This window comes from Grammomys surdaster, unplaced genomic scaffold, assembly GCF_004785775.1.
Source record: "Grammomys surdaster isolate TR1022 unplaced genomic scaffold, NIH_TR_1.0 1030, whole genome shotgun sequence".
Lineage (NCBI taxonomy): Eukaryota > Metazoa > Chordata > Mammalia > Rodentia > Muridae > Grammomys > Grammomys surdaster.
Window position 1 is genome coordinate 90670 of NW_021605449.1, and position 25749 is coordinate 116418.

Genomic DNA, 25749 nt, shown 5'->3' on the forward strand with positions numbered 1-25749 from the left:
GCGTTCTCTCCATTTCTGGTTCTCTCTATCCATTTTTAATGGAGATGCACTTGTAATACTTACATAATTATTGCTCTTTTGTACATCATTTTATTAATAATACTAGTTACCTTTCAGGTTATAATCTTTTGTCTGGCAATGAGCAGGATATTACCGAACCTTTTTGTAAATTAATAAAACTCCAACAACTTTGGAGAATTTAGGACAAATATGTTTACTTTGTAGGCTTACTGATTACAATACTGCAAGTATGTATAATAAAGTAAATACATTAACTTTTTTGTGTTTTTTTTTTAAAGCCCATAAGCAGTACATGGTATGACTATTGGGGTGCTGATTATGGTACCTATAATTATAATCCTTACATTGGAGGCTTGGGGATGCCTGTAGCAAAACCACCATCAACCACAGAGAAGAATGGATCCCAGACTGTCAGCGTTTCAGTGTCTCAGGGTAAGTGCATAAGAACATTTTAAGGGATATGCTAAGAAATTATAAATTTGTGTTTTCTTTTGATAAGTTGAATTTTGTGTACACAGTTTCTGAATTTGCTGTCACTAGTGGACTGTCTTTACCATTTGTATCTGTTTCTGTCAGCATGTTGAAAGAGCTTCCATGTATTGGTGGTCTGTGCTGATATTTCTAAGTAACTCTAAGCTATTTGATGATTGTTTGATATGTGAAGTGATAATACATTACTCTATTGTAATTTCTTTTTTCTTTATGATTACAATATACTTACTTACATCATTTCCCTCTTCCCTTTCTTCCAAACCTTCCCATATCCCCCTACTTGCATTCCTTCAAATCGATGTCCTCTATTTTTATTCATTGTATTGCATGCATAGATAGATAGATAGATAGATAGATAGATAGATAGATAGATAGATAATCTTCCTGAATACATAAATCACGCACTCAGTCTGTAGAATGTCGCTTGTATGCATGTTTTCAGGCAGTTTGGGCAGGCATATTGCTGAGACTGTATGGGTCTAATATTTGACACTACTGGGAAACAGTCTCACCACCAACCAACTCCCTGATCCTCTGGCTCTTACAGTCGTTCTGCCTACTCTTCTACAATGTTTTCTGAGCCTTAGGTACAAGAGTGTTTTCTAGGTGTATCCATGGGGATTGGGTTTATAGCTCTGCATTTTGATTGATTATTGTTTCCTATAATGCTCTCCATCTGTTGCAAAGAGGTTTCCTTGGTATGGTGAAGACTACACTTATCTGTGGGTTTTAAGGACTAATGTTCCACTTGTTGGTATGGATTATGTTAATTTAGAAAAATGGTGGTTGTAGGTTCTTCTCCAGGATCCATGACTTCACTACCACTTAGTTAGCTAGGTTTGTAGTACCAGGTGTAGTTTCTCTCTTGTTGAGCAGGTCTTAAGTTCCAGTAGAGAGCTGCTCATTCTTTGGGAGGAAACATTCAGCTCAGTTCTAGCTCAGGGGCCTCTGACATGCATGGTATCTTCACCAATAGGGATTTACCTTCCATATTTGTGGGCTTCCAAAGGCAATAGCAACAGTTTGTATGTTTTAGCAGTCTCTTGGACAGCCTTGACTAACAGCTCAAAAGAGGGCTTCCAGTGTCTGGTATTGGGGTTTTTGTTAGATGGTCTTTGCCTATTTATTCACAGAATTGCCTTTAATTTCTTTATTAAGTTTTTTTTACCTTAATTGTGTGTTTGTGTGTGTACATAAGAGACCAACACTGAGTATGTGTCTAGATAGGTTTTCATTAAATTTTAACTTGGTCCTTGATTTTCTCTTTTAATCAGGTGCTTATAATTTATTAATGTCATTCATTGTCATTGTAAGCTGTAAATATAATATTTATAATTTTGATCATTTTCATGTATGATTATTAAATATACTCAGTAAAATACTTTCATTTAGTTGAATATGTAAATTGTCTAAGATATGACCGATATGACTCTTTAAATGGCCTCTGGCTCCGTGAAAGTAGTCATTATTCTTGGATCATTTTCTAGTTCTTGGACAAAGTATGATGATGCCTCAACTTCATCATTTTCTACTTTTGCTTGTATTGAATGTTAGTCTCTTCTATAATTACTATATTTTAAAATTTGTCAAAAGAAACCAAGATTTGGATTGTAGTTATAACTGTCTTAGTGTTACTATGTGAGTGTGTATCTATACATTTATTTTTGCCTAGTATGATAAGGTAGTATTTATTTCTATATCTGATAATCCTCTATTGATGGTGTTTTTTTGTTGTTGTTTGTTTTTTATTTTTCTCTTCTCTTTGTGAGGGGGAAGCCATCTCCCTTTCTTTAGCGTATTTCCTTCTCATCATCATTATGTCATTGCTCTATTCCACATGTCTCTGTGCCATTTATTTCCCATCTGAGCAAGTTGTTGCTCAGATATACCCCTTGGTTTTAGTCCTTGATAGCACATGCCAGCATTCCTTTTTGTGAAGTAGAAGCCTCATCATCCTCTTCTGGGATCAGATGTTGGCACATTTCGATAGTAGGGTGTCCATGAGTAATGCTCTTCAGATATCTCCTCCTCCCTTTTGTAGCTTTAGATGCACGTCTAGAAGTTGGCCTTGAACAGCAAGCAGAACTTATGTTGAAAATGATGTCTACTCTGGAAGCCGATTCCATTTTACAAGCATTAACAAATACATCTCCTACCTGTAAGTTTGATTACAATTCACATGGTTACAATGGATTATTCTTTTTCTGACAATCATTAAGGACAAGTTTAAAATTCTGTGTGGTAATTTGAAGGAGTTTTGAGTATATGACTTACAACCCTTCTAACTTGGTGCCCTGTCGTGAAATGAGGTAGTGTATTCACAAGTGGACATGTGAGGTGTGTGCCAAAATTAGATTCAGTCCAGAAACCTAAAGAATATTCCTGTTTATATGCTGTTGTGACGTTAAGGAAATTCTAGGGAATACTGTACAACTTACTATTTTTATTATACATCCATGACACAACACACTTTTTAAGTATTAGCGTCTTTATTTTGAGATACTAGGCTTGATAGTGTAAGTGAAATGTCAGTCAAAGGTCTCCTAACCAAATTGAGAGACATCACACTCCATTACAGTAAAAGAAAGGCAATCTTTTTCTAATGATCTGGACAGAGACAGTTGATCTGCCAGAGTTGAGGATTGCTGATGTTGATGTGTACAGATTGGTTTATTGCTGTCAGGGGAGTGCATTTCAAGGCATACCCTGCTTATCAAAGACAATATTAAGGAATTTGTGCTGAGGAGGAGGAGGAGTTAACAGTGACATTTTCTCCTTAGTCATACATGCCACTTCATTGTCTCCTAGAGTGGATGAAGAAAGACATGTGGAGAGTTGGAAGTGTTGTGGACGATCATGGTTTGAGAGAACTCACAACATACTACCTTCCCTTTGTAAATAGAAAGTTGACAATATGCATTTCTTTCTTGCTCACAGAAGATGAAGGAATAAAAGGAGACAACTCCTGCTATTAGTGCATAAAACCATTGTGCAGCATCTCTCATCTAATACGAGAACCTGGTTTATTGGGTCCAGTCCCCTCATGACATGAGACAGTGCAGTATCTATCCCTTCAAGATCCCATTTCATTAGTTGATAGTGCTTATTTAAAATTTATTGGAAGCCTTTTAAAAATTATACCTATTTCAGTTACTCTCCTGCCCTTAATCACTATCCTTCACCCAGGTGTGTCCCTTTTTAGTTTAATAATATTCTGAATGTAACATAAATTTCTCCACAGTGTTCTTACATTTTCTGCTCCTCATAAATACATTTTTATTTTATTAATTCTTGTGTGAGCTGAACAGCAAACATTGAAAAGCTATGCAGTTGATTATAAAAATGCAGTCAAGGTCAAGAACTAATGAACTGCAGGGTTGCAGGTCTGGTTCAGTGGCAGAGCACTTTTAAAACATAAATGCATGCACTTTACATATCGCAGTATTCTAGAACTGCTTTCTTAATAATTAGTAAAGCTTTTCCTTTCACTAACTTTGGAAAAGTGGTAGAGAGTAGTGTTGTGAATTAGGGAGTTTCTTTTTCTTGTCTTCATTTTCTGGTAATTCATAAAAGGCCATTTTCCCAAATACTATTGTAGAACCATTGTTTACAATTTAATTTTAATAAACAGTTTTTAACCTATTGTCTGTTAGTTAATTCCTATGTGTTCTGAACCTTGCTCATACTGTGGTACTTGTGTTTGATTTTCAGTTTCACAATCTCCAGCTGGAACAGATGATTCACTTCTTGGGAGTTTACAACCGGCAAACCAGAACAGCCAGCTCATTATACAGTTATCATCTGTCCCGATGTTAAATGTTTGTTTTAATAAACTTTTTTCCATGCTACAAGTCCATCATGTTCAGGTAGGACTTTAAAAGAAAGTAATATATTTTGACATAATTTTTTATTAGATGGAACTGAATGAAAAGTTTATACATGACCTGACCATGATGGTTTCTTTGTTATATTTAATTGAGAAAAAATCTTAGGAATATTTACTGATTCCTCTCCCCCTCCCCTTAGTGATTAGCCATTTTTTATTTTCATGAGTTTAAATGTTGATACCTTCCTTTCTGCTTTATATTGTATATAACCCTGTGGTTTAAAAGAATTGACTTCCCACTTTTCGTTGAGGAAAGCATGGGGTATGGAGGGAATTACATATTTTAATTCAGCTAAATTATAATTTATCAAAAATTTTAACATATGTTTGCTTGCGAACCTAATTAAAATAGCCAGGAGGTAATGAGAAACAAGTTATTTGCTCATAAGATTATAAGCATAAAGAGTTTTGTTTGAATGGTACTTCATAATATAAGTACATTTTCCTCATCTTAGTTTTTTTCCTTTATGTTTTTTTAAAAGTTGGAATCACTTCTTCAGTTGTGGCTCACATTGAGCCTTAATTCTAGTTCATCCGGGAACAAAGAGAATGGAGCAGATTTTTTTTATATAATGCTAACCGGATACCTGTCATCTCATTAAATCAAGGTAAGGTTTCTTTGCTGGAAAACCATTACTGAATCCAAATAGCAAGTTTTTAAATAGACGTAATTAGGGTAAAATGTACATTATCTTTATTGTTCAGATTGTATTATTTTGGTCAAATTTAAGTGCTCTGTGCCTGGGCTTGATGGCATTCACCTTTAATCTCAGTGTCTGAGAGACAGGCAAGTGGAGGAACTTGAGGCCAGCCTGGTCTACAGAGTGAGCTTTAGGTCAGCTGGAACTATAGTGAGCTCTACGTCAATTTGAAAGCTCAGTATCAAGGCCTGGCTAATGTTTTAAGTCAGGTGTTCTGGCATGGGTTTTAGGCCAGCCTGGGTCTGCTATTGCATAGTGAGAACCTATCACAGAAAAACAAACAAAACCAAACCAAAGCCTCCTCTCTGCTTCCCCCTGCCTCTTTCTCTTTCCCTTTTTTTCTCTTTGCTCGTCCATTCTTCTCCCCTTTTCCTCCCCTCCTTCCATCCATAGGTGTGTGTGTGTGTGTGTGTGTGTGTGTGTGTGTGTACACGTGTCTCCGTGTTTCCTGCGTGTGTAGAGAAAGGCATAAGGTGTCCTACACTATCACTGCCTTCCTTATTCCCTTGAGTCAGTTTCTTACTTACCTTGGATCTAGGTTGCCGGCCAGCAAGCCTCAGCAATTCCACTGTCTCTGCTACAGTACCAGGGATATAGGTGTTGTCTGTACCTTCAGCTTTTTACATGGGTTCTGGGTACTCGAACTCCCATCCTTAGATGGAGTACAGCAAATGCTTTCACATGCTGCACTATCTCTTCAGCATTAATGTATTCTTTTCCACAGTGAAGGTTTTGTTCCTTTGTTCTTTGGGTCTCTCTTCTGTGTTTCTGCTGTTGTGGAATTATTTTTCCTTTTTAGTAAGGCTTTTCTCTTAGAGCACAGGAAGCTCATGTTTGGATTAATTGCACCATGAGGTCTGTTAAGTACAGGAATGCATATTGGTTATTTGTTTACTTGAGTATGTTCAGTATCCTGACACTCCATACCTTAATTCCTTTGTTCAGCATTACTTTTGTTTTGTTTTGATTGTGTTTTTGTTTTTTATGCATTTAACTAAAATGTATCTCTCTTTCTGGAGCTCTCACCCTGTGTCCCTTGAGTTCAGCACACTACCAACTCCACGGTTGTAAGGTCAGGTGGTACATTACTTCTTCAAAGCTAGCTGCATCTTGTGTGTGCTTGGTGATCTGTAGATAGGCATTTACCCATCTTGGCCTGAACAGTATTCTGGGTGCTCTCAAAATAAACAGGAAAGTTTGAAACTTTTGCATGATTTTTGTGAGGAAATAGTCAACCATTTTCATAGTTGACCACAGAATGCTTTCTAAAAGATGACTTTTGGGGACTGGAGAGATGATAGCTCAGCAGTTAAGGGCATTTGTTGTTCTTGCTGAGGACCCAGGTTTGGTTCCTAGACAGCTTCATGTGGCTTATAACCATCTATCATTCATCCAGTTCTAGGGGATCCACCACACCTCTTTGAACAACCAGGTACACATGTGATGCACAGTGTATGTGTAGGCAAACATTCATACACATAAAATAAGTAAATGGTAAACACATAAAATAAAAGCTGAAGTGTTGAGTGTTCCCTTTCTTCCCTGCTTCCTCTCTTCTTCTCCTCCTTCTGTCTTCTGTCTTCCTTCCCTCCCTCCCTTCCTCCTTTGTCCTTGACAAGCTTTGTAGCCTAAAATTAGAAAAACATATCACTTCTTGACTTTCTGCTTGTTTTCCTTTAGTAAGACTCTTTTCTAGATACACAGGCTTATCAACATTTAATTAGAGGTGTCAAGATGAACATTTCTCATGATTCTATTTGTTGAACCTGGACATTTTTCCATTTGGGTCAATAAAATGGTCCTTTGGTTTGGGATTTTACAGTCCATCTTGCTGTAGTTGTTGTTTTAAGCTTTTGGCATTTCAGCTCTTCCAACCTTCTCTTGTTTCCTTCCTTAACAGCTGTCGACAGCATCTCTACATGCTTTAAAGGGAGAGTTGGGCCCTGGTTTTGCAGTCTGCTGTATCGATGGGCACTGTGCAACTTGTTAGACTTGTCCAGCTAGTATCACTTCTTTCTGTCCGTCTCCCAAGTTACTTACGTAGTTTGAATTTGCTTTTTTCTTCTGAAGTAACATTGTTTTTGATTGCTCTGCAATATCTCAGATTTTTTGGGCTGCCTTTTTGTAAGATTTTTGTTCTGAAGAATGTTGACAAATAACATTGAATAAAAAGTACATCATGTTTGTCATGATAACATTTCATTGTGTGTCACATGCTGAGCTTTAAACTTGTTTTGTTAATTGTATTCCTACAGTATGTATGTGCTCCTGGGTGTCTGTGTGTGAGTGTGTTACTGAGTTCTTAACAGTATGTATGTGCTCCTGAGTGTCTGTGTGTGAGTGTGTTACTGAGTTCCTACAGTATGTATGTGCTCCTGGGTGTCTGTGTGTCAGTGTGTTGGGACCCACAGAGGTCAGAAGAAGCATCAGTTTTCCTGGAACTGGAGTTCGATCATACAGTTGTGATCCTGTGAGAATCTTATGCAGAGCAGTGAGTGCTCTCACCCACTGAACTATCTCTCCAGCCCCCTTGTTACCAGCTCTTAGAGTTCTATTTTATTTAGTGGGGAATAATTTGGGGGGATTTTGAAGATACTAGTTAACAAATTAATTGTGAAGAAATAAGTTGTATTTTGTTTTTAGTCTTTAATAAACATTCAGTTATCCCAACTAAATATATTTTTCCTTTCTTTTTCTATGTAGCATCAATAACTAGTTTCCTCACAGTGCTAGCGTGGTATCCAAATACTTTGCTCCGGACATGGTGCCTTGTGCTTCATAGCTTAACACTCATGACGAATATGCAGCTAAATTGTAAGTTCAGAATTTATTTATATTGTTCTCTGTCATATACTTTAATACTTCTGATATTATATTGTTAATGTATATCATTCCAGAAAATGAAATATTAGTCTAAGGATTCATTGCTTTTTATTTCATTCTTCTTTTTTAGTCTCTACATTTTATCAATATTTGGATGATTTCATGTTTATTTAAATATAACTTCATTTAATAGAACAGCCTTTATACTAATATTTAAGGTATTGTTCCACTTTCTGATTTGTATTGTATTTCCCATATGTCTATATGATACTGAAGATTAAGTTAGAGCAGAGGGTGTCTTACTTATCCACAGTTCACAGAATATAACCTGTAGACAACAAAAAGCAATAGTTCTTCCCTCAATTTATCTTAGAGGACTGAGTTAAAAATTTTCAAGTAAGTATACCTTTTTCTGTTTCTGGGAACAGAACATTGTTACTCTACTACAGATTATTTGAGAGTTAGGTTCTTTCCACTTCTCTGTGTACCAAATAAAGATGTACTTGTATGTTTTCACAATCTAAAGGGAGGTAACAGGAGACATGTGGTATATGAGAAGCAGAATGATGTCCAGGTCAGTCTTCTGAGTAAAGATTATTGAGCCTGGGCTTCTTGTATGTTAAACAGATATTCTACTGTAGGTAGTACTGTATTCACAACACTCTTTTTTGTTTGCTCTTTGTGGCTTTGAACTCTGTAACTCTAGCAGTTCTTAAAAAAACTTGTTTTTTTCTCTTGCTCCAGCATCTTCAGTAACTGGGATTACTTGTCTGGACCACCAGCCCAAGTGATTGAATCTGTTTTAAGAAGGAATGAGGCATTATTCTTTGTAATGAAAACTTACATATAAATACTGCATTTCATTACTGCTAGGAGTTATTCATTTCTCTCTCTCTCTTTCTCTCTCTCTCTCTCTCCCTCCCTTCTTCCCTCCCTCCTTCCCTCCCTCCCTCTCTCCCTTCCTCCCTCTCTCTTTCTTTTTTTTTTTTTTAAATAGCTGGTTCCAGCAGTTCTATTGGAACTCAGGAGACTACGGCTCATTTGTTGGTTTCAGATCCAAACCTTATCCATGTATTAGTGAAATTTCTCTCTGGTACCAGTCCACATGGGATGAATCAGCACAGCCCACAGGTAATAAAGTCTTTAGCTACTAATGTGTTCAGACTTCTCAGTAAATAGATTTGTAAAGTATAATTCTTTTAAAGTAGCCTTTATGACAGATAGATAGTTTTTCTCTACACAGATTTTTGTTTGTTCTTTGAGACTGAGTCTTAGTATGTAGCTCTGGCTGCTCTGGAGCTCACTCTGTAGAGCATGCTGTGATCTGTCTGCCTCTGCTTCCTGAGTTCTGGGATTAAAGGTGTGAGCCACTGTGCCCAGCTATTGTTATGCTTTGAATCATTTAATAAACATTAAAATTTGTAGGGGTATTAAAGTGTTCCTGTAATTTCTCATTTAATGAGTACTATTATTAAGAATGATAATTAATTTTAGTCATCTTATGATATTAATAATTTTTCCTAACCACAAAACCAAAAACCCAAAAGTATTGCTCTGGAATGAGCTTTATGCATCTCATTGTAGAGTTCCTTCATATCAGTTTTATTTATATTGCAATGTGCTGCTGCTGTTGAAGTAATCCTACTTAATTATTGTTTCTTGGTGAAATAATTTTAGTGGTCAAATCATTTTTTAGCACAAATACAATAAAATATATTTTAAAAAAGTAATCATACTATGTATCTTGGTTTTATATCAGAAATATGACTAAAAGTGCTATGATTTTGGGGGCAGAATTGGCAATTACTGTTACAGAATTCTAAAATAATGTAGTGGGTTTTGTTGTGTCCTACTTTTCATAAATTGCTCTGGAATTGTATTATTTCTCTGTTAAAGCAAATTAGCCTAATACAAAAGACCACTCTGTAGGAATTCTGCAAAGGTGCCCCTAATCTGAAGTGTGGTCTGCTCACTGAGTGACGATTACCATCACTCATTGTTCCTCCATTAGTTTATTAATGTATGCACTTTACATCCTGATCACGGCCACCCCTCTCCTTTTGGCTCCCTCCTCCTTCGGACCTGGCACACCCTCCCCCACTGAGGTTACACAAGGCAGCCCAGTTAGGGGAACGGGATCCACAGGCAGGCAACAGTCAGAGACAGGTCCTGCTCCAGTTGTTGGGGGACCTGTATGAAGACCAAACTGCACATCTGCTACAAATTTGCAGGCAGGCGGGTCTAGGTGCAGCTCTTTGGTTGGTGGTTCTGTCTCTGGGAGTCCTCAAGGGTCCAGGATAATTGACTCTGTTGGTCTCTCTGTGGAGTTTGTATCCCCTCTGAGTCTCTCAGTCCTTCCCCTAAGTCTCCCACAAGATTCCCTGAGCTCTGTACAATGTTTGCCTGTTGATCTCTGCATCTGTTTCATTCAGCTGCTGAGTGGAGCTTCTGAGAGGATGGTTATGCTAGACTCCTGTCTGAAAGCATAACTAATAGTGTCAGGGATTGGGTCTCTTACATGGGCTGTCTCAAGTTGGGCCGGTCATTGGTTGGCCCTTCACTCAGTCCCTGTTCCATCTTTGTTCTTGCAATTCTTGTAGGCAGGACAGATTTTAGGTTGGATGTTTTGTGCGTGTGTTGGTATTCTTATCCCTTCACTGGCAGCCCTGCTTGGCTACAGGAGGTGCCACCTCAGGCTCTATATCCCCTACTACTAGAGTCACCCCATAGACTCCTGGGGATCTCCCCATCCCTGGTCTCTGGCGTGTCCTAGAAATGCAACCCAGCCCCAGCCGCTGATTTCATTCCCTATCCTGGCCCTCTCACCCAGTTCTCCCCACACCTGATCTCTATTACTTATTTTATTGATGAGAAGTTTGGGAAAGCAGGGTTTTAGAACTTGGTGTAGATGTTTTAGGTACAGAGTTTATTGGTTTTTGTCATGTCGTTAGGTTCTTATAGCTCTTGGCTTTACTGGGCATTGAGAACATGACTATTGGTGAGTCAGTTAACCTGAATCCAATTCTGCTTTTTGTTTTTTATTAAAATATTATGTGCAGAAATGTTTTATTTGCATGTATGTCTATGCATCAGAGGCATGCCTGGTGCCCATGGAGGTCAGAAGAGGGCCTCTGATCCCTTGGGACTAGAACTTACATAGACAGTAACTACCATGCAGATTTTAGAAATCAAATGTAGGTCCTGTGAAAGAGCAGCAAGTGCTCTTCATCACCGAACCATATCCCTAGCTCCAAAATACTTTCTTTAGGGATCACATTTTTTTTTTATAAGGTTGTTATAAAATTCAACGTGAAATGTTCTTGTAGTTTGGGAAGTGTTACAAAGACATTTGTTCATTGAAGCAATTCTTTTTTGCTAGTTATCACAAAGAAATATGATTAATAATAGAATCTTCATCTTAACTTATAGTAAATATGTGAAGACCTAAAATGTGAATTTGCTCTCTCCTGTCACTGTTAAAATTTTGTTTTTCCTATGAAGCATTTTGACACTCTAGCCCCCAGCTTTACTCTTGACATTTAAGAATGCCATTGGACTCACTCAGTAGTTTTCAGTGGATGTGCATTTCTCTTTAGGTTGGTCCAACAGCTACACAAGCTATGCAAGAATTTCTTACCCGACTACAAGTGCATCTGTCTTCAACATGTCCTCAGATATTCAGTGAACTTTTGCTCAAGTTAATTCACATACTGTCCACAGAAAGGTAAATTATAGCGTGTACTCCCATACATGTCCTCATGTCAAAGTGAATGTGGGATCCAAGAAACACACTTCCCCTCCATGTTAATTACGGTTTTAGTAGGCCAGAGGGTTAGGGGCTGTGGAGGGAGGGTTCACTGAGTGGTTTTTGGTCATTTTCATTTCTTTTCACTATAGATTTTTTTTCCAGTTCTTCCAGGTTCTGTTACTATAAGAATGTGGGACCTCAAAGCTCTACTGATGTTCTAATAATCTTATAGCTTAGTTATAGTTTTTAGCTGAAAGTTATTTGAAATTGCTTAAATTCAGCAAGGTGGTGGTGGTGTGCACCTTAATCCCAATTCCTGCACTGCGGAGGCAGAGGCTGGTGGGTCTCTGTGAGTTCAAGACTGGCCTGGTCTGTAGAGCAAGTTCCAGGACAGTCAGGGCTACACAGAGAAACCCTGTCTGATCAATCAAGAAAACAACAAGAAAATTACTTAAATTTTTATGAACTATGTAGAGAAATAAGGACAAATTTTTAAAATATATAATAATAATGTGCCAAAGAAAGATAGCTCAAAAATTAAAGTAAAAGTTCCATATCCTATAGAAATCATAAGTAAAAACAAAAGTATGCAGCATGCTAAAAGAATAAATTGCTGTCATGCTGTGTTAATTCTTCAAACGATTGACTGTTTTAGTATCACAGGTTGTCAGGTAACACTGAGTCATTATCTTCAGTATATAATCCTCTGAGGCCTGCTTTATACATAGAAGGCAAGCATTCTACCTCTGAGCCGAAGAATTACTTAGATTCTTTAGAGAGAAATAAAGGGTGATTTTAAAAAATATGTAATACTAATATGCCAAAGAAAGCTCAAAAATGAATGTAATGGTACAATCACTTATAGAACTCATAATAAAAACTGAAGTATGCAGCATATGAAAAGAATAAATTTAAGAAATTTCCAGATTAAAATAAAACTTTATTTTTTATTTTTTAATATTTATTATATAAACAGTATTTTGCCTGCATTTCAGAAGAGGGCACCAGATCTCATTATAGATGGTTGTGAGCTACCATGTGGTTGCTGGGAATTATACTCAGGATCGCTGGAAGAGCGATCAGTGATCTCAGCCACTGAGCCATCTCTCTGAGCCAACACTGAGCTCTAAAAAAAACTTTTAATGTATGACAGTACTGTCAATTACGTAGATGTCAATAAAACTACCTGGTTAGCCAGTGTCCTCATAATACATAAGTGATCATTATAGAAATCAGCTTGTCACATAAAAATCTTTTAGTCTGTTACTTTCAGCTAATTTAATATACCTGTATTTTTCTCTTCAATTTAGAAGGGAAGCTATTTTTGGGTAGGTATAATAAACTGGAGATTAGCAGAAAACTTGTGTAAGGTTGAAGAACTGCTAAATGAAGAAACACTTTAGTTAGAGTTACCGAAAGTGATTTAATTTTTAATCCTCTGTTTTTCTCTGTCTCTGCAGGGGGGCCTTCCAGACAGGCCAAGGACCTCTTGATGCCCAAGTGAAGCTGTTAGAGTTTACTCTGGAGCAGAACTTTGAAGTTGTCTCAGTCAGTACTATTTCCGCTGTGATAGAGTCTGTCACCTTCTTGGTGCATCATTACATCACTTGCTCAGACAAAGTCATGTCTAGAAGTGGATCAGATAGCTCTGTTGGTGCTCGAGCTTGTTTTGGGGGACTCTTTGCTAACCTCATTCGCCCAGGTGATGCAAAAGCTGTTTGTGGTGAAATGACAAGAGATCAACTCATGTTTGATTTGTTAAAACTTGTTAACATTTTAGTACAGCTGCCTCTTTCAAGCAATAGGGAGTACAGCGCAAGAGTGTCTGTGACCACCAATACAACAGATAGTGTTTCAGATGAAGAAAAAGTCTCAGGAGGCAAAGATGTCAATGGAAGCAATACCAGCGTTCCAGGATCTCCTGCATATGTTGCTGACTTAGTCTTAGCCAACCAGCAAATTATGAGCCAGATTTTGTCTGCTCTAGGCCTGTGTAATAGCAGTGCCATGGCAATGATAATTGGTATGTATTTGGAATATTAATCTAATCTTTTCTTGGTATTATACCGATTTTTATAAGCTTTTGTGTGTTTGTTTACAAATGCTATTAGTGAATACTTTCATAGAGTGGCTTTACAGGAAATATGCTATCAAGAGATTGTATCTTCAGTTTCAAAAATTCTGAGAAATCTTGATAACTTGGTTAAGAAATTAAGATTAACTAGGCATTGTGGCACAGCGCCTTTAAGTCCAGCATTCAGGAGGAAAAGGAAGAGGGTTCTCTGTCAGTTTAAATTGAGCATGGTATACTTAGTTTAATGTTAACTAGTTTAATGTTAATTGTCTCAAAAAAAGAAAAGAAAAAGCAAGATGAAGACATGTGTCTTAAGTACCTGTAATTCTTCAGTGTATTACACAATAGCAAGATGTGCCCCATTCCTGCATGCTTTTATGACATGTGTGTCATTATACTTTTACGTGTCATTGTTTAACTTTTCTACCATTTGGAAATTAAGAATTTTTAAAGATTTTAACAAAATGTAACAAAGTTTATGTCTGATACATTTTCTGTCCACTAGTATTCTCTCGCTCCCCGGTTTTATTTCATGTGTATATGGTTTTCTTGACTATACGTCTGCACCACCTGCATGCTATGCTCTCAGGGAACTAGAAAAAAATCCCCTGGGACTGCAGTTATAGACAGTTGTGAGCTACTTACCATGTGAGTGTGGTTAATCAAAACTGAGTCCTCTGGAAGAGGAGACAGTGCTTTTAATCTAAACCCTTCATTTTCTTCTTGATTCACTGCTATCATTTAGAGTGATGTTCTCTTATTCACATAATAGGACCCTTTTTTTATATTAGCCTGCAGTGGGAGATCTATTTAAGACACTACACCCAGTACTTGATTGGATACCTCTACAGATACTTTAATCTTTATAAGGGTGTGTGTGTTTGTGTCTGTTTCTATTTGTAAGAAAGTGAAAAGATTTATATTCTTTAATGCTTTTTTTAAAAGCTGGGTTTTTAAACTGTTAAAATTTTATTGCTTTTTATGTATATACTTTACAAAATGTGTAATCTTCTATTAAACTAGGTGCGAGTGGCTTACATCTCACCAAACATGAAAATTTTCATGGTGGGTTAGATGCTATTTCAGTTGGAGATGGATTATTCACCATATTGACAACACTTAGTAAGAAAGCCTCCACCGTCCACATGATGTTGCAGCCAATCTTGACCTACATGGCCTGTGGATACATGGGCAGACAAGTACGTTCAATCCAACAGCAGCTGCAGTAATTTAACAGTTTGATAGTAATGCAAGTAGAGAATTATGTATCAGAGAAATGAAGAGTATCCATGAATGTATTGGAAAAGAAAGTAGCCGTGCAAGAGCAGAGTAAATCTTGTTTCAGTTTTAATAGAATTGAAGAATAAAATTTTATGGTATGGTGTCTTCAAAAGTGACTACAGAGATAGAAAAAGTAAATAAAAAAATAATAAAAAATTCTGGAAAGTTCCACTATTCCTTTTCCCTGAGAGAGCATCGTTAACCAGCAGGATGTTTCCTGAGATGCTACACAGAACTACTTAAGAGGGACAGCTCTTCAAAATTTATCTTTATTTCTTTTTAATTAAACGGTGTTAGGGTAAATTTTCATTCTAATATAATGTTTTAATTAATTCATTAGTAATTTTATATAGTGTATTTTGACCATATTAAGAAATGTAGTTGTCCAGATTCACAGGGACTTATAAAATCATGTTGTGTTTGTTTACTTTTTAGGGTTCTCTTGCTACTTGCCAGTTGTCTGAACCATTGTTGTGGTTTATTTTGAGAGTCTTAGATACTAGTGATGCATTGAAAGCATTCCATGATATGGGTAAGAAACAAATCTCATATGCTGTCATTTTAGCATGGTTATTTTTATGCTCTGAATCTTCATTTTTAATGCCCAGTCTTGTTCCTAGGATTGTTTTTATTTAATACTCTTTGTGAATTTAGGTGGAGTTCAGCTTATCTGCAATAATATGGTTACCAGTACAAGGGCTATTGTGAACACCGCGAGAAGTATGGTATCAACTATTATGAAATTTCTTGATTCTGGTCCAAATAAAGCTGTTGATAGCACTTTGAAAACAAGGATCCTGGCCTCTGAGCCTGACAATGCAGAAGGCATCCATAACTTTGCACCCCTTGGTAAGACAGTGCTCCTGCCTCTTTCTGCTGTGACTCAACTTAGTGTTTTGATTAGATGAAGTAAAATTAGTTGTTGACACAAGTTTATGTTAGATTAGTACCGTTTTAAATATAAAAAGCTCCTTTTTTAGGCTGTAGATACCAGAACATTCTACTAACTACAACATTTTTAGGTCAGTTCTGTCTTCAAGTGTTTATTCTTTCATACCGTATTTCTTTCATGCTTCTATTATTGCTGTTTTATGAATATCTGAGAAATAAAGATCATTATTTTCATGATTAAAGAAAGTAATAGTCCTCAAGAGTTTTCTACTTAATTTAAAAATTACCCTAGACATGTGGTCACTAGTTGTTATTTGAATAATATCTGAATAATAGACAGTTGACTGGCTGTTTTGGGAATGCTTTGATCATGCTTGGTGACTGACCATGTAGCGATTCCAGCAGATATTTGTTTTCTGCTCATTTTTGTAGTTTAGTACAGTATCATCTGAATATTCCTTGTGTTTTCCTGCATCCTTTTTACACGTTTGTCTGGTGTTTACAATGTTTTCTCATAGGTACAATCACTTCTAGCAGTCCTACTGCCCAGCCAGCCGAGGTGCTCCTGCAAGCCACCCCGCCCCATCGAAGAGCTCGTTCTGCTGCTTGGTCCTACATCTTTCTGCCAGAGGAAGCTTGGTGTGACCTTACCATCCATCTTCCTTCAGCAGTGTTGCTGAAGGAGATACATATTCAACCTCACCTTGCATCTCTCGCAAGTGAGTACTGTGAGGAATCGTGAGAGTAGCAGTTAGACAGGTGAAGGTGGAAGTGCTCTCCAGCAAGCCCTCCTGTGTTCACCTTTGGTGTTAGATCGTCTGTACGAGTGTGGGCACATTTAATCAGTGTGGGCCTTCCTTCCTTCCTTCCTTCCTTCCTTCCTTCCTTCCTCCCTCCCTCCCTCCCTCCCTCCCTCCCTCCCTCCCTCCCTCCCTCCCTTCCTTCCTTCTGTATATTATAATTCACTTGGTTCTTAATTGAATATATTTTATGAGACATTTTAAGGTAAATTCCTTAAAATATTTGGAAAGTCAGTTCCAGATTGAGACAGAATGTTTTGTAGCATATTCAGTAACAGTGCTTGCTAACGTTTTTCCGCTTTGAAGTCACTTAAGTTCTTTCAGCATACTCACAGTTTATATTGAGACAGTTATGTTCGTTTGTGCTCAGTTTCTCATTGTTATTCAATGTTATTCAGTTGGATGAAAAACTTGGGGAGATTTCATAGATTCTTAGTGTGTTTAGAAGAATATTTTTATTTGGAAGGTAGACTATAATCTAGTTATATTATTTAAACGAGTCCCTAATCTCATATAATTAATATAAGGTGAAAGTCAGGGATAATGTCATGTGCCTGTAATCTCATGTCATGGGAACATGAGATGGCACATGTTTTGAGCTTGAGGTCAGCCTGTGTTACCAGAGGAAATAAAACAAAAAGAATAACATATACTAAAACCTTACTTGAGCAGGTCATCAACTATTTTACAAGACATAGTACTTCTTGACAGGCTAGCATAGGCCTATATTCCTATCTACTTAGGCTCACGCAGGAAGACTTTACAGTGACGTATCTGCATGGGTGTCATGTGAGTAAGCAGCTAGAGGAACCTAGTTTTCAGATAGAAACCGTGACAGGATCTAGTGATACAGTTCACTGATGGGGTCCTTTCCTGTTAAGGTTTACATCAAGCTCTACGCTGCAGTTCAGGTAGTGTGATCTGAAAGGAGAAAGCAGTTTGTGTGAATGTGGATAGGTTTTGCATGTGAGAATTAGGAACTCAAGTGCATTGTAGGTAGAGAAAGCTGGTATTTATACATGCTCAACTAACATAGCTTTCTGATAGATTAGGGCAGGGACTCAATATATGTTCTAATGAGAATTGAGTAGATTTATTATTAAATGGTGGTAAGAATTTCAGTTGTTTGATTTCTTACAGTGTATTATTGCTCATGTAAAATACAGCTATTAGTTTATTGAATTATTTTTAAGGTTACAGTTTATAAAATTTTTAAATTGTTTTTCACCCTCAGTGTAACCCTGACATTTAATTGAAAGTTAATAAAATCATACTTAGTAGAAAAATAAACTCAATTGTTAAGCCGTATAAAAATTAGACCAATTTTTAAGATTTTTCTTTGGTAGATATGTTTGTTCCATAGGCATCTGTGCTGTGCTGGGCGCAGAATTTCCCTACTAGGAGTTGCCAGTTGTTTCCTCACTGGCACTCCTTAAGTGACAAAAATTGTTTTACTTTTAAATTTTGAGACTGTTTGGTTAAGGATTAAAATGCAAACAAAATTAAAGGTGAAGCCAGTTTTAAAATTAGCTGTGACTTTAAACACAGTGTAGCAAATTACAGTAATAAAGTATTGAACCAATTGGTAATTACTATACTGTTCTTCTCAAGTTATTTGTTTTTTCTCTTCTCAGGTTATTTTAAACAACCAATTTTAAAACTGTGTTATGTTCATAACAGTTTTGGTAAAACAGGGATAGTAAGTAATTGCCCGCTAAGTTGGTTTATTTTACCTTTTGCAAGTATATCATACATACACAACTAATACAGATATAAGTTCTATAGTTACTCTTTCCTTAGGTGAATATTTCAATATTTATAATTAATTATTGAAGGTCATTTTTTAAAAAAAAAATCCAAAATGATGATGAATGCTGGTGACAGGTACTGTTTGTTATATTTAGTGCTTTCAGTAAGTGAATAGTTTATGCATCTGAAAGTTGCTGGATTAGTGTACTTTGTGCTAGAGTGTAGCATCTAGTTCAGTTTTTTTACAGTTCAGTTTTCTCTTCCTGCAGCCTGCCCGTCGTCAGTGTCTGTTGAAGTCAGTGCAGATGGTGTTAATATGCTCCCTTTGTCTACACCTGTTGTCACAAGTGGTCTTACCTACATAAAAATTCAGCTCGTCAAAGCTGAGGTAGCTTCTGCTGTCTGCCTCAGACTGCATCGTCCTCGGGATGCCAGCACACTAGGCCTTTCACAGATTAAATTACTAGGCCTTACTGCTTTTGGTACCACCTCATCAGCTACAGTTAATAATCCCTTTCTTCCATCTGAAGATCAAGTTTCCAAAACAAGGTATGTTATCTTTTTATTTCTTATTCTTAAAAACTGCTTTCTCTAGTTGTTTTCAAATTATTCATCCTAGCCAGGGGTGATGGTACGCACCTTTAATCCCAGCACTTGGGAGGCAAAGGTGGGTGGATGGATTTTTGTTAGCTCCAGACAAGCCTGGTCTACTTAGTGAATTCCTTGACAGTCACAGTTACATGAGGAGACCACTTCCCGCCCCCAACCCCATCCCTAGAAACATCTTAATAAGTTGTTCTGTAGGTGCTTATATAGTACCTATTTCTATTAGGTCTAATATAGTAATTTTGTTGAGGTCTAACATTGAAGTAGTGAAGTTGAGATTTATGTAATAAGTCTATGGAAAACATCTGTAGTAATTTGAACTACTTATATTACTGCACCTGTATTTTCTGTATTTCAGCATTGGATGGTTACGGTTATTACATCACTGCCTTACACATATAAGTGATCTAGAAGGGATGATGGCCAGTGCAGCTGCCCCTACTGCCAATCTGCTACAGACTTGTACAGTGCTGCCTTACTGATGTCGCCATACTGTGGAATGCATTCCCCCAACATTGAGGTTGTGCTTGTAAAGATTGGATTGCAGTCCACTAGAATCGGCTTGAAGCTTATTGACATTCTCCTGAGAAATTGTGCAGCATCAGGCAGTGATCCTACAGGTGACTATTGACTTTACTCTTAGAATTTTTGCACACCTACACAGGTTGAACATACTTGAACTGCATGGTGTTTGTAATTCTTTCTGAAATGAATTTCTCTTAAAGCTTTGCTGCTTTTAATTTTTTTTCATAATTTACAGGTGACATTCAGTGAATAACTTAAAAAAGGCACATCTTTCCATTTTAAACTGGCTAATTTAACAACTTTTTTCTTTTTTTCTTGGCTAAGATTTAAATAGCCCTTTACTTTTTGGAAGACTGAATGGACTGTCGTCTGATTCAACAATTGATATTCTTTACCAGCTTGGTACAACTCAGGATCCTGGAACTAAAGACAGGTATACATATACATATACATATACATTGTTTTACTTAATCACAAACATGGTTTCATGAATTGGAATTAATACTTTCCCTTTCAGAAAGCCTGACAAATGTTTAAACAAGTATATATATGCTTTACATAATAAACAAAATAACATACATTTAGACATATTTTGAATGCTTTTGAGCTAAAAAAGAATTTGTAGTCAGTATTGCATTTATAGGAATACTTCCCATATAAAGATATTATTTGTATCAAATGTCAGTTGTGGCATTACTGGTCTTTCTTTACTTTTTAAGAATTCAGGCCTTGCTAAAGTGGGTCAGTGACTCTGCAAAAATGGCTGCTTTGAAGAGAAGTGGCAGAATGAACTATATGTGCCCGAGCTCGTCAGCTGTCGAGTATGGCCTTCTCATGCCGTCCCCCTCTCACTTGCACTGTGTAGCAGCGATTCTTTGGCACAGTTATGAACTGCTCGTAGAGTATGATTTGCCAGCACTGCTAGACCGAGAGCTCTTTGAGTGAGTATGAGTGACTCGTACCCATTCCTGTGTGTGCAGATTTACTGTCTGTTTTCATTTGTTAGGTAGAGTATTGTGCCTGTGTCTGTAGTTTACTGCTTTAAAGGTGGTGGGACCTAAGAGAATGGAGCCTAAAAATGAGGTGGACTAAAGTCTCACACAATAGCCGACTTTATTCAGAGCATCAGACAGTTTATTATGATCTGAGGATCATAAAGAGGCGCCTGAGTAAGAATACAATCACAATGACAAACACATGGTGGCAAAAACATGTTTTTCCATAGAGGCACATGAATAACAACAGCTGAAGTAAACTTACTGCTATTCACTACACCTGGGAATAGGAAGAAGACACACTGCAAGAGGAATTCTGGATTTTTGAAGAAACTAAGGATACAAGGCTCTTGTTTTCTTGGAGTTTCTCCATAAGCACTCAGAATTCTCACACAACTTCATTCGTGGAATGTGTTCCAACACATATTGATAATTTTTTTTGATAGTAAGGGTAGTTTGAAAATAATAAATACAAAGTAGTACTTTTGAAATGATGTTTCCCGCTTACCATTTTTCTCCATGCTGGGGATTGACATGTTCTTCTCCTGGAGCTACACTTCCAGCCTTTCTTGTTGTAAGATTGTGATCAGCAATATTGCTAGTTTTTCTTTAAATCAGAAATCTTTATGTAGGTGTTCTAGAGTGTTTTATGCTATTCTCAGTTGCACTGTCAGCTGCAGTTTTCTTCAGTATACAACTATAGAAGGAAAGTAACTGTAGGGAGTTTGAGATTGGCAGGAATGGTTGCCCATCTCTGTTTCTAGCACTGGGAGAAAGAGGAAGTTGGTGAACCTAGTGAATTTCAGGACAGTGAAGGATACAACAGTGAGACCCTATTCAAAAACGAAAGGAGTGGAGTGGGAGAAGATACAGATGTGGATGCTCGAAGCCAAACAGCAGACTAAGCGTGGGGTCCCCAATGGAGAAGTCAGGACAAGGACTGAAGAAGCTGAAGGCATTTGCAACCCCTAACAACAATATCACCCAACCAGACTCCCCCAAAGCTCCCAGGGACTAAACCACCAACCAAAGAGTACACATGAAGGGACTCATGCATGGCTCCAGCCGCATATGTAGCAGAGGATGGCCTTATCTGACATCACTGGGAGGAGGGCCCTTGGTCCTGTGGAGGCTCGATGAATGCTAAGGTGTTGAGGCAGGAGTGGGTGGATGGGGGAGCACCCTCATAGAGGCAGGGGACAGGGAGGGGATGGGGGTTTGTGGAGTTGAAACTGGGAACAGGATAAACATTTGAAATGAAAAGAAATAAAATAACCAAATTTAAAAAAAAAAAAAAGAAATGTCAGGTAAACTCTTAGGGTTTTTTGTCATTATATTTACTCTCCAGTAGGAGAATTTCAAGCAATGAATGTTTTCCTGAGAACAAAACAAAACATGCACTATCTTTTCTTTCTCTAGGTTACTTTTTAATTGGTCCATGTCACTTCCATGCAATGTGGTTTTGAAGAAAGCTGTTGACAGTCTACTTTGCTCCATGTGCCATATACATCCAAATTATTTTTCCTTGCTCATGGGCTGGATGGGAATTATCCCTCCTCCGGTGCAGTGTCATCATAGACTGTCCATGACAGATGATAGCAAGAAACAAGATCTTACTTCATCATTGACAGATGACTCCAAAAATGCACAAGCACCTCTTGTTCTAACTGAATCCCACTTGGCAACTCTTGCTTCTTCTTCTCAGTCCCCAGAAGCTATTAAACAGTTGCTAGACTCAGGGTTACCTTCCCTTCTTGTGAGGAGTCTGGCTAGTTTTTGTTTTAGTCATATTTCCTACTCAGAGAGCATTGCTCAGTCAATAGATAATTCCCAGGACAAGCTCCGGCGGCATCACGTTCCACAGCATTGTAATAAGATGCCCATCACAGCAGACCTAGTTGCTCCTGTTCTTAGGTTTTTGACTGAAGTTGGCAATAGTCACATTATGAAAGATTGGCTTGGTGGTTCTGAAGTCAACCCACTGTGGACAGCACTTCTGTTTTTATTGTGTCACTCTGGGTCTACCGCTGGAGGACACAACTTAGGGGCACAACAGAGCAGCACAAGATCATCTTCTCATTCTTCAGCTGCTACAACAGCACTGACTACCCAGCAACGGACAGCCATTGAGAACGCAACTGTTGCCTTCTTTCTGCAGTGTATTTCATGTCATCCGAATAACCAAAAGCTGATGGCACAGGTAAAACACAAATACCCATCTTAGACTTGATAAGTGGTCTTGTTAATAGGAGAAGGGGAGAGTACTGCATTTTTGGAATTAGTTAATTAAGAGCTATGTGACAATAAAGCTTGGGATTAATTAAGTACATACAATTATCTGAATGTAGGCCACAATTGAAGTATCAGTGTCTTTTCTCTCTCCTTGAAATATATGCTCTCAAAATATATTACTTTTTAGGATGAAGTGACTAGAAATTCATGAGCATTCTAGCTACAGTCTGACACTCTTCCAAAACTCCCCTAGTTAAAGAATGTATTTTTGCTATTGAAACTGGATTTACGTATTACCAGACTGCTGTAACTGTTGCTTTGCCTCTGATCACATAGACATTAAGAGTAGATTTCAGGAGAAGCTCTGAACATCATAGACAGTTTATTGTAGTAAGCCTGCATGGCCAAAATTTTGCAAGCTAGAATTGTTTACAGTAAGGTGCTTTGGTTTGGATTGTTGCAGCTTTGTGGCTTTCGTGAATTGGGGGAGTTTTTCAGTATATAAATCAGGTCTAGTAATACCTCTATCAGGGACTTTTGAACACAGACATTATTGTGTATAAACAGCTTAGGATACAGCCTGTCTGAAATAGGGGACTATGATGAACAGGAAAAAAGGTTCTTATTCCCTGTTAAGGGGAATTCCTTATTCCTGTCATTCTATTAATACAGGTGGACAATTTTAATTTTTATGAATATAGTTTGTTGACTGGAAAAACAAGGTACATTATTGCTCACAATAGTAGTTATTAGACAGATATCTCCCTGTTTAATGTAAGTAGTTAAAAGCAAATGCTTGAATTATAAGCCTGAACCAGGGGCATAATTATAATTTTTAAAAGTTTGAATTGTGCTTTGAAGACTGAGTTACTATAGTCCTTTGACTTCTGATCTCATTATCATTTGTTTCTTATTAAGACTTAGTTTTTAATGAGAAAGCAATTCCCCATACCCCACACCCACTCTCTCAGTTCTTATTGTGGAACCCAGGCTGGCCTCAAACTTACAAAGACCTGCCTCTTACTGCTGGGATTAAGGCATGGGCCACCACACCTGTCAAAGTGCTTTTCAAAAAGTAATTTTTATTAAAACTGGAATAATATTTACTAAAATCAGTTCTGGTTAGGCCTACTCCTTATGTGAAAGATCAATAGTAGGCATTCTTCTCTGCTATTGAAATGTTTCTTAGTTTGTCTTTTTTGTGAGTCAGGGTCTCACTCTGTAGGCTCCTGGAACTTGGTATATAGACTAGGCTGCTGGCTTTGAGTTTAATTAAGAGACCTACCTTCCTCCTCCTAAGTGCTGGAATTATAGTTGTGTGTCATCACATTTGGCTGTTCCTTACACTTTTAATTTCTTACACTTTTAATTTTAATTTCTTACACTTTTAATTGTTTATCTGTATTTCCATATTTTAAGATTTAAGTTCTTACTTGCAGACTTGAAGCATTAAAATACATTTATTTGTTAATTCATATTCTTAATTTCTGGATTACTTTTTAAAATAAAAGCCTGCAAATCTCCACTTACCTTTTGAAATTTCTTGCCTTCTCCCAGGTTCTCTGTGAACTATTTCAGACAGCTCCTCAAAGGGGTAGCCTTCCAACATCTGGAAATATTTCAGGGTTTGTACGAAGACTGTTTTTACAGTTGATGCTGGAGGATGAGAAGGTGACAATGTTTCTTCAGTCACCTTGCCCAGTGAGTAATTTTGGTGATTACCTTCTTGTCCTTATAACTCTTAGAACTTAACATTCTTTTTAGGGAGAACTTGTAGTGAGTTCTGTTCTCATTTTTTCTCCATTTTATTTTTACCTTATGTGTATGTGTGTCTTGCTCAAATGTCTGTCTATGTCCCATATGTGTGCCTGATGCCCAGAGAGATGAGAGGCAGGCTTTGGACCCTTGGAACTGGAGTTATGGGTATTGTGAGCTGCTATGCAGGTGAAAGGAACAAACCCAGGTCCTCTATATGAATAAGTGCTCTCCATTGCAGAGCCCTGTCTCCAGTCCTGTCTTCTCTTTAGTAATGTAGCAGACCGAAACAATAACAGTTTATATTTAATGACAATAAGTGTCATGTAGGATAATTTGCCATATCTCTTTTATTAGAATAACAACTACTGTGTTTTGAATAGTGGGTTTTGTTTTGTGGACACACAGAATATTTGATACCATTGGTACTACAAGTCTAAAAACCTGATCAACAATTCCTAGGCAAAGCATGCCAGAAATATATAAAACATACAAATTATACTTTATTGAACTTTTTATTCTTCCATGTCTTTGAAATCGATTCCTGATAGTGTGTATCCAAAAACACTCACTTCTAAATTAATTAATTTTTTACCAGCTATATAAAGGGAGAATTAATGCAACTAGCCATGTCATCCAACACCCAATGTTTGGAGCAGGCCATAAGTTTCGTACTCTGCATTTGCCAGTCTCAACAACATTGTCAGATGTTCTTGATAGAGTTTGAGGTAAGTAAGACTTATGTCTTAAGTTTTCTTTAACCCTGTTTCTTCATGCATTTGAACTTAAAGAAAAGATATATTTTTAGTTTATGTGTGTGGTTGTTTTGCCTGCATATGTATGTCTGTGTATGACATGCATGCAGCACCTGCAGAATTGAGAAGAGTGTGTCAGAGCCAGAGACTCTGGAACTGGAGCTAAAAACAGTTCTAAGATGTCATGTAATTCCTGAGGATTGAACCTGGGTCTTCCATAAGAGCAGCAAGTATTCTTAGCCACCCAGTCATCTCTTCAGTCCCTTATAACTTCCTTTCTATTGTTTCTACCCACTCAGAAACCATTTCATAACCAGGAAATTCTAAATATCTTCAAGCTTGAGGACGGAAACAATACTAATTAGCAATAGTTACTATTACCTTCAGGCAATAATAATCTTAATTATGATGTCAG

The 25749-nt window shown here is 37.3% G+C and overlaps 1 protein-coding gene across 1 annotated transcript in view; it reads left to right on the top strand.

Annotated features, from left to right (window-relative positions):
* The window catches only part of Birc6 (baculoviral IAP repeat containing 6), a gene marked incomplete at its 5' end in the record, with an annotated part of 151414 nt that overhangs the window by 81281 nt on the left and 44384 nt on the right, over window positions 1-25749 (top strand). The window contains 21 exon segments of the mRNA XM_028783179.1: window positions 300-453; window positions 2555-2671; window positions 4225-4379; window positions 4882-4957; window positions 4960-5007; window positions 7804-7914; window positions 8921-9054; window positions 11520-11647; window positions 13132-13694; window positions 14769-14944; window positions 15462-15558; window positions 15681-15875; window positions 16436-16636; window positions 18736-19015; window positions 19431-19536; window positions 19539-19692; window positions 19922-20030; window positions 20317-20538; window positions 22012-22792; window positions 24382-24525; window positions 25178-25307. Coding sequence (XP_028639012.1) covers window positions 300-453; window positions 2555-2671; window positions 4225-4379; window positions 4882-4957; window positions 4960-5007; window positions 7804-7914; window positions 8921-9054; window positions 11520-11647; window positions 13132-13694; window positions 14769-14944; window positions 15462-15558; window positions 15681-15875; window positions 16436-16636; window positions 18736-19015; window positions 19431-19536; window positions 19539-19692; window positions 19922-20030; window positions 20317-20538; window positions 22012-22792; window positions 24382-24525; window positions 25178-25307 — 4081 coding nt within the window.